This window comes from Ambystoma mexicanum, chromosome 2q (assembly GCF_040938575.1).
Source record: "Ambystoma mexicanum isolate Mex_15411 chromosome 2q, UKY_AmexF1_1, whole genome shotgun sequence".
Taxonomy (NCBI): Eukaryota; Metazoa; Chordata; class Amphibia; order Caudata; family Ambystomatidae; genus Ambystoma; species Ambystoma mexicanum.
In genome coordinates, this window is record NC_090924.1 from 1,017,630,535 (window position 1) to 1,017,644,242 (window position 13,708).

At 43.5% G+C, this 13,708-nt stretch overlaps 1 protein-coding gene and 1 long non-coding RNA gene across 2 annotated transcripts in view; one reads left to right on the forward strand and one right to left on the reverse strand.

Annotated features, from left to right (window-relative positions):
- Positions 1–13,708, forward strand: part of CUBN (cubilin) — a 1,794,835-nt gene that overhangs the window by 1,305,158 nt on the left and 475,969 nt on the right. The window contains exon 45 of the mRNA XM_069648353.1: positions 11,899–12,077. Coding sequence (XP_069504454.1) covers positions 11,899–12,077 — 179 coding nt within the window. The remainder of the gene's footprint in view (positions 1–11,898; positions 12,078–13,708) is intronic.
- LOC138569915 (uncharacterized) overlaps positions 1–13,708 on the reverse strand; it is a 152,337-nt gene that overhangs the window by 135,433 nt on the left and 3,196 nt on the right. The window lies entirely within an intron of this gene.

Below are 13,708 nucleotides of genomic sequence, written 5' to 3' on the forward strand. Positions count from 1 at the left end.
GAGGGCAGGGCAGTACATGGGACCAAACAGTAAAAACAATTTAAAAAAAGTGCGGCCAGCAGGTGGCAAGTTCAAGGGTAAGTGCAGACATCAAGTGTCCAAGTGCTGGTAGAGGTACTCTAGGGATACAGAAACAGACCCCAAATGCAAGGGTTGCCGGGGGGGAGGGGACCTGGGCCCGAGATCAGAGGGTAGCCTGGTGACCAGTGCAGTTTCAGTTTCAGCCAGGATTTCAGCAAGGGAGAGGAAGAGAGAAAGCGGAAGCAAAGAGGAAGGTCTTGAGGTGCTTCCAGAACCGGAAGATGGTTCTCCTTAAGTTTCAGAGAGTCAGCGAGGCTGTTCCAGAGGGAGGCCTCAGCTGAGGAAAGAGATCTACCACCAACACGTTGCTTGGAGAAGCACCTGACCCTGAGGGAGTTGGAGGAGGAGGAGCCGCAAAGAGCTTTAGAAGGAAGATATTTACGAATAGAGGGTTGAAGGTATTGAGGCCCCAGGCCCCAGAAGACCCTGTGGACAATGCAGAGGGTTTTCAACGTAATCCACGCAGCCACTGGGAGCCAGTGCAGAGATTTCAGTGCTGGAGAGATACGATCCCTAGGCTTGAGGCCAAGGACAAGTCTTGCAGTCCTGTTTTGGATGAATTGCAGATGGCTGAGAGTAGAAGCAGGCAGATTTAGAAAGAGGCTGTTGCAGTAGTCCAGCCTAGAGGGAACCAGGGCTCTAGAGACAGTGAGCTTCTGGGGGAAGGAGAGAAAAGGAAGAAAACCTCTGAGGAGGTGCAGTTGGTAGTGTGACTTCTTAGAGATGTCAGAGATGGGAGGGGTGAAGGATAGTGTGGAGTCGAAGAAGAAGTTTTTAGCCTCACAGGTGGGAGCAGGAAGAGGGCCAAGTGAGGCCAGCCAGAGAGTTACAGGAAAGGAGACAGCAGGTGTGCTATAGTGAAAGTGAGCACACTTTAGACAGCATACAAGATATTCTTGCAAGGGGAAATGATCTCCATAACCTGTAAAAAGAAAGTCAAAGGAGGGAGACGTCCCAGGTGGTGGTGAGAATTAAACAGTTAGTAGTCTGCTTTTGTGCAAGAAGTAGCTGTTCATGGTGAATTACTAAAGACTCTTGGTAGATAAAGGGTGGTTAGTTTAGATGATGAAAATGTCTCAGATGGTTAAGCAAAAGTTAGATCTATAGTCAACAAGATAATCAGGTAAATTACAGGCATGGTTGGCTAAGAAGGAGCACACCAAGTTGGGTAGACAGGGTCTGAACTGATTAGGAGATACCCATACATGACGGTGCAAAGTTGCAGAAGCAATTGCCTTGTATTATTCCGGGCAATACTCTGGTAAATGGCGGAAGGATTCAGATGTGTTAGCAACTTTTGTCAGGAATCCTTGTTGACCTATCAATAAAGGGTTATGCTGGATGAGGACAGCACATTGACAAAAGTCAAGCACATTATACAGCAGATACCGATAGAGAAAACTCTGAGACTGAATAGGCTCCTCACTGAGATATGGAAATCCCTGCATGTAGACTTAAGTTCATATCTACTTAGCCTATACCATGTCAGTAAATCAGTCGCCATCCTTCTGTGTGACCTGCTATCAGCCACAATAGTGGTGATTCACAATCCAAAAATGCTATCCCATTTCCTACAGGCCGATCTCACTCCTGAATGGCAAGACCAAAATACTTGCCAAGATACTGCTGAATTGACTTATTAATGACATCATCCCACTGGCCCATTCAGACCAATGTGGTTGATGCTGGAAAAATCCACTCAGTTGAACTTGCAGAGGTTATGTAATGCTTTGTCCTTCAATTGTGCTCTTACTGGCTTTCCTCACATACTTATTGCTTTAAATGGATGTAAAGCATTTGGCTCAGTTGAGTAGTCATTTCTATGGGCATTCTAGATATAATGAGATTTGAACACACTTTTAGGGATTTGATCAAGCTCCTGTAAAAGGAACCACTGGTGTAGTGACTGTGGGGAGACCCAGTTCTACAGTTGTTTTGCTGGCCTATGAGTACAGAAGATACAGCCTCACTGCTTATGACCTTCTTTTATACCTTGGCCAGCCTAATCTGTTTGCACTTAGAGCCATGATTATTATAGATGAATATGGGAATCATAAACGTCTACTGGAACCCTTCAGCAATTACGACTGCTTCTTTTTTATCCTTGGTAGAATCACTCATAGACGACACATATATTGAACAAGAGGCATCTGACATCATCATATGCAGAGACCTAAGTGCAACCTGCCTTCCTGGACTAAGGGGGAGAAGATTTTCTTTTATATTTATTTATTTATTAGATTTTACTCAAAGATAAACAAGCAGGTCAATCAGTACAATTAATACAAAACAGAATATTATATACTCATAACCAGCAACGAACTAGTATATACTCAGAAAGTCATCCCAAATCTTTCCATGTAATCTTAACTTCCCTTGTCTCTTATAAATCACTCTTCCCATAGATGCAAGACCAGACATCCCCTCAATCCAATCCTCAACAGCAGGTGTAATCCGTGTTTTCCAGTCCTTCAAAACCAACTTCTTGGTCAAACTAGCACCACGGAGCAGAAACTTTTTCCGTGAAATAGAAAGATCCTCTAGCAACTCACCACCTCCCAAAATCATCGTCATGAAATCCAATTCAACATCCAGGTCATTAACACGCAAACAGACACAACAAACATCGTGCCAAAATCCCCTTACACGCACGTATTCCTATAGCAGATGTTCCAAACTTCCCAATCCATTTCCACATCACCAGCATTCATCCGAATCCACCATCCCCCTCTTGAACATTCGTTCCGGACTCCAAAAAACTCTATTGAGGATTTTTATTTGTCTCCACCGTTCCTCCAAATTAATAGCACAAAGTTTAACATTCGCACATATCTTCAACCACATCTCAGGCAAAATCTCACACCCCAATCTCCTTCCCCATTCATCTCTCAAGTCAGAATTCTCTTTATAAGCATACACAATACAATTGTATATCCTGCTAGCAATCAAGCAACCACCTGGCTCCCTTTCCTTAAGAAAGAGATTTACCATTGCACTCCCTTGCTCTGCTACATCACCTATGCATCTTTTCAATTTTCTGAAATCATCAGTTCAGAAATTGTCAATGTTAAATTTCGCTTGCAACTCTCGCTCTCCAATCCACTCACCATCCACAAAGACATCATCAATCCAGAAAACTCCACCGAGAAACCAGTCTGGCCAGAATAAAGACTTACCTCCAACAGAAATCAACGGATTCAACCAAATGGATGCATGAGTGGTTTTCAAAGCAACCGATCCTAGCAATTCATGTATGGGTCTCCACGTTTCCCTCAGAAAAACTGTCAAAGGCGATTTCCTACACAATTTGTTTGTTGCCGTGAGAATCGCCCTAGAAGGGAGCGGGCCCAACAAACTCTCCTCAGCAATTACCCATTTATCAGGTGGATCTACCAAAAAAGGTACAATTAAATGACTGGAAAAAGCTAAATGATATGCTTTGAAGTTCGGTACTCCTAGTCCCCCCTTTTCCACAGGTAACTGAAGTTTCCATAATTTTAGCCGTGGCGGCTTATTATCCCATAGAAAGGACTGCAACAAACCATCAATTTTCTTCCAATAGAGTTGACCAATTTTCACCGGAAGCATACCCAGCTGCATTCATTTTTAGAGCGTTCACCTTGTCCCAGAGAGACAAATGAAGCAAAGACCACCTCAAAATGCTCCTTTTCAAATCACTACACACTTCACTCATGTTCACCACAAACATCTCCTCCACCAGCGTGGTCAGGCATATACCCAGATATTTTAGTTTCCTTTCATACCACTGAAACCCAAGTCCAGTAATCAAATTCTTATCACAGTATCCTGAAATCGGCAACACCTCGGATTTAGACCAATTGACCTTAAATTCCGCCACCGCATGAAATCGATTTAAAACATCCAATAAGGCCGGAAGGGACACTGACAAATTCCGCAATAATAGTAGCAGATCATCCGCATAAAACCACAAAAAAAAAAGAAGATTTTCACAGCACCACCTCAGCGGACATGGAACTCGTTAGTGGCCGACAGAGACATGCATTGCCTAAATGGGGCTAAACAAAAGGGAAAAACTCAAAAGCACAGAAGGAACAAATGAGTAATAGAACTGTCACACAATAAGGGGCGTCCCCTCAATGAACAAATTCAAAATGTATTTCTATAGAGCCACACCCCTGCTAGAGCACGTGGCTATCTTCGATTATATTTGAGGAAATCTATAATAAGGAACACAAATGAAAGAAAAATCTGCTTCAAATTACAACGATACATGCATGTATCTGTGTATTTTGAAGCAGATTTATATCATCATTATTTTTGATATGTATTGTTGTAGGACTCATTGCCTATTGAATAATTTATTTTTATATTCGTTTGTGTGCTTTATTATAGATTTACTCGAAGATAGCCACGTGCTCTAGCAGGGGTGTGGCTCTATAGAAAAACACTTTGGACTTGCCTAAATGGTGCAACAGCACTGGCCAATGGACCGTGGCCAACATGGGTTAACGAGGAGAGACAGGCAATCCTTGACTACATCTTTGTCTCGGGCTCATATCTACCAGCTGTATTGTCATTTAGAGTGGTTAAGACGGTGCGGAGTGACCATGACCTCCTGGAATTGATGTAGGAGGAAAAACCCAGGAGTTTAAGTCCATCATGGGCTCAACCAGTTGAAGTCATAAATGGAAGGGCGAGACTGAGAATGACATCACGAACAAGCTATTTAGCCCACCCACGGAGAAGAAACTATCACTCGAGAGTACAATAGTTGACTTCGCCCCCATGCTGACATGTTTCTCCATTAAAAGCCAAGGCAGTAAGAAAAATCAAGCCCACCCAACCCACACTTTCGACAGCACGGTGGTAGAACAAAGGATGCTTATGAGGCAAAAGCGACATCAAACAGCCCGACCAAACAAGCCAGAAGATCAGCCTGAAGCAAAATCAGCAGAAAGGTCATATAAAAGATGGCTTTGTGCCTACAGATAAAACCATTACCAGCAGGACTCTGAAGAAATGCTAAAAGTCGTATGTGATAGAAGAGCAAGATATTTTTGGACTTTGATCCATTTGTTGGGAGGAAATCCATCTGCCGCCCAAATAAACACTGTGTCTGAAGAAGGCACACTTGGATCGCCCACTTCACCAAACTGTATGAAGAAAGCAGAAATGTGAACCCAGCCATCCTTTTGGAGAAGATATCACACTGGGATATCAAATATGACCAAGAACAACAAGGCACAAAATTAGCAAGTTCTAGAGCCCCTGGACCTGATGGTTTGAGCAATGCCACACTGAAGGGGCATCCAGAAGAATCTGTGCGGTTCATGAAGCTTTTGTTCGACCGCATTCTGGAGACTCAGACAATTCCAGACTTGTGGAGGAAAGCAGTCATAGTCCCGATATTCAAGAAGGGTAAGAACTTTTTCTCCTTCTCCTAGCCAACCTATCTCACTGGCTGAAACATCAAGGATGTTATGACCATCTCCAAACCACGTTCAGAAGAGGTACCGGTACTGAAGCCAATATCCTGATATTAAGCACCCTGAAGGCAAGCGCATGGGAAACAAACAGTAAGATGTACCTCGCCTTTGTGGACCTGGTCTAAGCTTTTGACCAAGTGGGTCGTAATCGCCTCTGGGACAAACTGGCAAACTGAAGCAGGGGTGTACCTTGGCTCCAGAACTTTCCCACTTTTTTCTGGCAGACATTTGCAACTTGCTAGGTAAGGCAAGAAGGCTTCCATCCAGGTTTTTGGCGGGATCCACCTAGCGAGACATCTCTATGCCGGTGGCCTAGTTCTGATAGAGCAGACATCAGTAGGTCTACAACGGCCGTTAAACGAACTGAGAAACTATGTGGCCGATAATAATTCACAGATAAATACAGAAAAAGCAAAGATCCTGGAGTTTGGAAAATTCAAGGCCAAGAATCAAACCAATTCCAACAAACGGTACTTGGGCCAAACAAGTATTAAACAGGTGAGAACATTCAAATACCTAGGAATTTGGATTAATAACAGCCTTGTGGAATCTCCAATTTCAACATTCCTGTATAGCAAAGCAAAAAACCTAGCAGCCCAGGGACCCAAAATAAATGTAAAATATGGCCGTTTTACAATACAACCTGTGATGGATTTCTACCAAAAGAATGTAGTACCAATTCTTACATATGTTTCAGAGGCCGTCATGAAAACTCCAACCACCATTTGGATTCGACTGGAGGGCCTCTTGTGGAAAAAAGTAATGAGTGTTCAAAGCTCTCTACCCATACACATCCACCCTACAATATCTTCCCTCCAGGCGACTGCAGAGTGGAAGCAACTGGCTATGTTCAGCAAATGTATTGACCCGGGCCACCGAGAAATCTTCAAGATAATACATGAAGAAATGTTACAGCAACAACCGTAAATTAAGCAAGTTGGAATGTTCCAGAGAAGAACTTCTAAAAAAAACATGCAGGGTAAAAAAAGAAACTGTATGAAAAAGACTGGATTACCACTCTGGACAAAGCGGTGACATACAAACTACATCACCAACTCGACCACGAATTAAGAAAGTTAGGTTCTCTTCTGCAATACCCAAAGAAATTCCCTGACAAGAAACGGAGGACGCAGTTTCAGCGTTTCAGATTAAACCTACTCCCAACTAACGTAATTGTGCCGATACGATCAAGGAATGGATCAAAAATTTGAACTATTTAAAAAGAGTTCTACAAGAAGCAGGGGCAGCAGTGACGCACTCTGAATCAAACTAGAGCAAAACAATTATGGACATTTCAGGAGGAAATAAACATTGAACTTGTTCATGGCCAGTTCAGATGATATTTTGTAAAAGTTTATTTTAAACAAACACAATAAAATAAAAAATAAAAATAATGGCCCGCATATGAACTGGGACACAAATGTTTATTTCTTGGTATGGGGTGGAAAGGACTTATCTCCGCTACATGGTCCCTTGCATATTGGACTAACCAATTCACATACTTTGGGATCCAAATAACAAGATCAAGGGTGTAGTGCCATTGTCTGAACAGGGACCCATTGCTTAAGAATGTTCTGATAGATGTGGAGTGCCTAGTTTGCTTGCCTCTTACTCTGAGGGATATGGATGCAATATTTCTTATTCTTATACGTTTTACAATCCACTCCATGCAACATTAATTGATTTTGGCAGTTTGGAAGGGACCATACCTAGCCATCTATGGGTCAATAAATCCCCCAGGATCGCCCTGGAGGCAATCTGTGTATCAGTGAATTTGGGTGGCCTGGGCAGACATACTTAAGTATTATTGAGTTGGTCAAATGGCTGTGGTAAACCACTGGGCCTCTTTGAGCAATCCAGGCCCAGCCATTAGGCTGGATGGAGATAAAATGGTGTCTAGGTTGCCAGTGCAGGTGCTGCATGGTAAGTTGCGAGTGGTTGCTTTTTCATTGACACCCATCCCTATACTGCAAAGTTGACGTGAACTCATCAAAAGGGTGGATGGGACAATAAACTCAGGCTGGCGGCTCCAATATTGCATAATACCATGTTACAGAACTACATATGAGAGTTTACATACACACACTAGGTGATCTGAATTACTGGGCTAATGCACACACTCATTGAGGTGAAGGAGAGCCAATAGGTTCAAACCAGGGCTCAATTGTTTTCAGTAAAAAGGAGAAGGAACCCCTATAAATTGCCTAATTACTTCATAAATGCTTGTCACTGGCTTAATGTCCCTCCAGAAATGGCTACATTTCCTTACCTAATCCCTCTGTCCCTAGCCTGCGATGGTGCATCGCCTATCTAGAAAGAGGATAGGAGAGAAGAAGCCCTAATTCGACTTCACAAAATGTGTTTCTTCCGAGCTAGTAAATCAGCATCTATTGGCCTATTGAATTACTGGGGCCCATTGTAAATATGTATATAGTATTGCTTATAGTGTATATGTTCCACCCTTCCTATTCGGCGTGATACGTCCAGCGCTGTAACCGCAGCTGGACCTCACCCTACTGTATGTAACTAAGTTTTTGCAACCCTCTTGCTGCCTTTGCGCCTGGCTACCCCCGGGTTAGGTGCGCATTATAAATAAATACAATACAATTGAAATCCTTCCTTGAAAACCAGAAGGCCTTTAAGTGTTTTCAGTATTTACAGATTAGACATGGACTATACAAACAACGTAAGGCTAACTATGATTTGATCGCCTCAATACCTTTGGAAAAAATTGTTGGGAAAGAACTGATAACTTGGAATACGATTTTGTTAGTATACAAAGTTATGAGGGACAACATCACTAGGGCATTTATTAAGCTGAGAGCTCGATGGGAATCATATTTGGGGAATTTGAAGAGGGGGTTGAGCTGGGGGCCTATACCTAAATCCATTATTTCTAGGTACTGCTTAATACAATTCAAGATTGTGCCTATTATATAGGATGGATAGATAGGAAAATGGGGCATGCCAAAGAGGTCATCCTTTAATATACATTGGTCCTGCCCACAAATTCAGCATCATATAAGGCCAAGGTTGCTAAAACCAGGGGAGAGTCTTGTGGTGGCCATTATTGTGAGGTCCTGGGTTGCCTCGTTTGGAGGTGTGGGGTGAACCAGCCTTCTCTCACTACAGTAACTTGTTCATTGCCATGGCTTTAGGAATCGTCAAAGGTGACATTACCAAGAGAAATAACTATTGTCACTTGATTGTCGCTGTTGGATTATTTTGTTCTCTTTTGTTGCCGGGAAGGGATTGAGTGGATGAGGTTGGCCATCAATTTACTTATTTTGTTGTTGTGCTAAATGAACATAAAAAGATCTTATTAAAAAATAGTGGTAAACTTGGAAGGGGATGGAGAAAGCGTAGAGGCAGGGGAAGTACGTTTTGGAGGGCAAACTGGCCCATTCTTGATTCCTTAGTGTATCCACATCTGCTCCCCCTATACAACTCCATTCCTGTGGGTTTTACATAATCTGACCTTCCTAACTGGACTGCTGAGCCCCTAAGTGTCCCTCAGCTGTTCCCACCTTTGCTGTCTTTATTAAAGTTATCAGAGGGGCTAGGTGTTTAGTAAATGATCATGTGTATGATATGATATGATATGATACTTTATTTATATAGCGCCTATACACAATTTGTTTCAAAGCGCTTCAAGGCAAGGGTGGGAACAAGGGAAAATACGACAACATTCTTACAGGCCATGAACAGTAAGGATGTGAAATTAACTATCGCACTCGGCCTGACAACATTTCAGATAGTGCAAGTGCTAAGACATAGATAAGGAAGGGAGGGGGAGAGTGCGAAGGAAATGGAAACAGACAGGCGACTACCATACTAGGCCTGGCAACATTTCTGGTAGAGCCGGAGGAAAACAAAAGGTGAGGGAGAGGGTTGCAGAAAGGGAAGGGAGGAACAAAACAAGCGACTAACGTACTAGGCCTCACAACGTTTCAGAAAGTGCTGGAGGGAGGGGGGGGACAAGAAGGGAATGGGGGAGCCACAGACGAGCTTGCTATCATACTAAGTCCAGGGACAATTCTGATAGATTAAGTGCATAGAAGAAAGTAAGGGGAGGAGTGGAGGAGATAGGAAAAGCGGGAGCGGAGGAGAGGAGAGAACAGAGAGTAAGCAGTCAAAAAGAGTGGAGAAGCAAGAGGGTAGAGCGAATACAATTGCAGAAGTCAGTAGTAACACATAATGTTGCACGTCTGGATACAAGATGAAGATGGGAACAGCATGATTCAGGGTCACCATCAGTACAAGATGCAAAGGAAGTCCAGCATGAGAGTTGAGAAAGGGTGACGCACCGTGAATCAATGAAGTCCATAAAAGTAAAATACAGCATTGGCCACAAGACGGTGATGGTGAAACCAGAATGTATCCGGACAGACTCCTGTGTGCAGGAAGGAGGGGCACAAGGGAACAACGTGGGGGGACCAGAGAGGGTGAGGATGGCCTGTGGGGACAGAGGGTGTAAACACATGTTGGTGCATGCTTACCTGCTGTCTTATCAGGGGGTCGGACCCTGGATCCTCCTGGTCTGAACAGGTCCAAACAGGAATTGCCCATTTCTTTGACTGCCCTTCACTTTGGACGCCCGGGCGAGAGACGCCCTTGATCTAAGAGTTAAGAGCAGGAAGGAAGAGGCAGGGCCAAGAAGGTGGGTGGTGCTTAGGCCAGGTGACCTAGATCCACTTACACCTCCTCCCCAGCTGCAAAGGAAAAGAAGCTAGAGGGCTCCTTAAGTAGGGAAAAGAGCGGCAAGCATGAAGGCACCAGGTGGGCGCGGCTTGCTAAGTGGTGAAAAGGAGCAGCAACCAGGAAGGCACCAGGTGGGCGGGGCTTGCTAAGTGGTGAAAAAGAGTGGCAACCAGGAAGGCACCAGGTGGACGGGTTTGCTAAGTGGTGAAAAGGAGCAGCAACCAGGAAGGAACCAGGTTGGCGGGACTTGCTAAGTGGTGAAAAAGAGCAGCAACCAGGAAGGCACCAGGTGGGCGGGGCTTAGGCCAGGTGACCTAGATCCACTTACACCTGCTCCCCAGCTGCAAAGGAAAAGAGGCTGGAGGGCTCCTTAAGTAGGGAAAAGAGCGGTAAGCAGGAAGGCACCAGGTGGGCGGGGCTTGATAAGTGGTGAAATGGAGCGGCAACCAGGAAGGCACCAGGTGGGCGGGGCTTGCTAAGTGGTGAAAAAGAGCGGCAACCAGGAAGGCACCAGGTGGGCAGGGCTTAGGCCAGGTGACCTAGATCCACTTACACCTGCTCCCCAGCTTCAAAGGAAAAGAGGCTGGAGGGCTCCTTAAGTAGGGAAAAGAGCAGCAAGCAGGAAGGCACCAGGTGGGCGGGGCTTGCTAATTGGTGAAAAGGAGCGGCAACCAGGAAGGCACCAGGTGGGCGGGGCTTGCTAAGTGGTGAAAAGGAGCGGCAACCAGGAAGGCACCAGGTGGGCGGGGCTTGCTAAGTGGTATAAAAGAGCGGCAACCAGATAACAGATGATAAGACAACAAGGGAAATACAAATACCTGCAGCGCATATTGCCCATGATGGGTGAGAAACGTTCAATCGTCCAACCAGTAAAAGAAAATGCTGTATTTCAGTCATGGGACTTTTCCTGACTCAAAAGTGTAAAAGCATTTCATTGCGAGTGATGGAAGCACATTGTACTCCTGTATGTGGGCCTCATTATGAGCTAATAGTTTACAGTAGCATATGGAATTTTACATTACCAAGTACCTATGCAATGGGAGTTTATGGACTAGGATACATAACAAGTGCTACATGAGATGAGTTATGACCCCATGCAGTACTTTGTATGTACCCCAGGCTATGAATATCGCATGAGATCCCAATTCATGACTAGTTTTTTAATTAATTTTTTTAAAGGAGGTATTTGAAATATTGCATGATTTCACCGTTACCACGATAGTCATATTGAGGACTTTAAAGTGCCTCGTGTTTTTAAAATACCACCTGCTTTTGTGTTGGGATTGTATGGGGCAACGTATTTACAGCCTAGGGTACACGTAACACACTATTTACCCCATAGAGTGCTTTCAAGGTACCCCAGGCAATAAAATGATCATTCAATCCCAACTCATAAGGTTCCTTTTTTAAGATTCCACACATTCGTATTGTTGCAAAAATAATACTCATAATGAGGTCCGTTGTTTGACATGACAGGTTCACCTCTCACCCTCTTCCACATCTGAGAAAACCCTATTAGAGGTGCACTTTGAGAGTTTGCACTTGAGTATATAAACATGGGGACGGCGTCACGTTTTGATCACTAGTTAGCCCAGAAAATGTGAAATCAATGTGAAGAAAGACCTCTGATACCCACCTTCCGTTCCAGCTGCAGCTCTGCATACCTGCAGTTAAGAGATGGCGCTGACTCCAATGCCCGGGAGCTAGCCAAGCTGTGTGGGAATACTCGTCCAGGAGTTCAGAAATCCTTAGGCACTGCTATGTACGTCAGGTTCCGGTCGGACAACAGAGTAACGCGCCCCGGCTTCTCCTTCACGTATTCTATAGGTGAGTAGGTTTTCTGGGAAAAACCATTCTCCTGTGTCGGTAAGGCATGTCTGAAATTCAGGCAGTACCAATTAAGTGTGTATCTCTCGTCAGTTCACTATAGTTTTGGTAACTGTGTATATACTGTCTCCAATACTCACCACTAGTAAAGGATAGAGCAGTTTTTTTTCCCTAATATCAATGCCTATTCATAGAGTTAATGGATAATGTTGGTACAATAATTATTTGTTCTCTAAAAATAAATAGAATCATATAATTTGAGAAAATGTTACATATCTTAGAAAATATCATCAAAGTTTAATTTCTCAGTTTTATTAAATAATGTTCAGGGGAAAAGTTAAAATGTAATCAAATTACTTGGAGTCAGACACTCCTACAAACTAGAGTGCTTCAGTGGATTTCAGAAAAACATGTGAAATGACTAATCGCCCCCCCATTCCCCGCCCACCACAAAATTCGGACAGAATGGGCACTTTGTTTATCCACCAAGGACAGTTGCTGGTAAATCAATGCAACAGTTTTGAGCACTGATGATTATTCTATGTAAAGTTTTTGGGCACATTTTGATTAGGAATATTGAAAAAAAAGTGAAGTGCTTCCATGATGATTTTTAGTCACAATTTTTGAAGAAATGTGTAACCGCTTTGGTGCGCTTTGTTAAACTGGAAATTAGGGTACGACCCTCTCAACACTGTATAACAAAATCCAACTGCTACAGTGCTTATTTTCTAAGCCTTCCCCATTATTCCTCCAATTTGCTTTTATTTCTTCCAGTGGATAACTAGTGAAAGACATGCCATCCCCCTTCTGCCTTACAATGAGGAACATACTGCCCAAATAACCTATCCTGACTGAGGTGTCACTTAACTATTCATTTCTAATTCTGAACCATAAAATTGTTGTCTTTGAATGGAAAACTTTGCAGTAGCCCTGAAGAAGAACAACAGAAGGGTCGCAACCATTGATTCCTTAGATTAAATTTGATTACCTAGAATAACCCCTAGGTATCTGGGGGTGGTAACCTTTCAGTGACTTCTGTTCCCCACAGTAAGTTCTGCACCCACTCCAGTTTATGGTGTATGGGCTATGAAGATAATCCTTGCACTAATCACTACCGCAGACTTTTCTAAGACCAAAGGCAAACAAATCAATGTTATTTTAACTATTTGCAATGGCAAATATTCAGGCAGCAGTAACTGATTTGAAAGGATCCTCCTTCCTAAATATACAAAGCGAATTAAGGTGGCTATCAATTCGATGCAATTCGTGTACAGGTGCTCACTTGCTAAATTACTCAACTCAAATGGTTCCCTTAAAGTTCGTTTCCTTTCAGCATCTTCATTCACTAGCCCACTGATCTCTCAGCTAGCCCTCTCATGTAAACATGTTCAGACCCACAGAGCTAGAATTCATCCCTTTCCTCCAGAACCATGCCTGATAAAATACCTAATTTAATACCTAGTTTTGAAGACCCATTAACTCGAACATCAAACCTTCCAAGGATAGGTAATAGGGTCACCCTTTCTTTCATCTGTTGAGGTCATTTAAAATGGCTGCACTTCCTCACGTCCTTCATTCAGAGAACACATTTAATGATTTCACCTTCTCTCACGTCTCGTTCTGATATATGT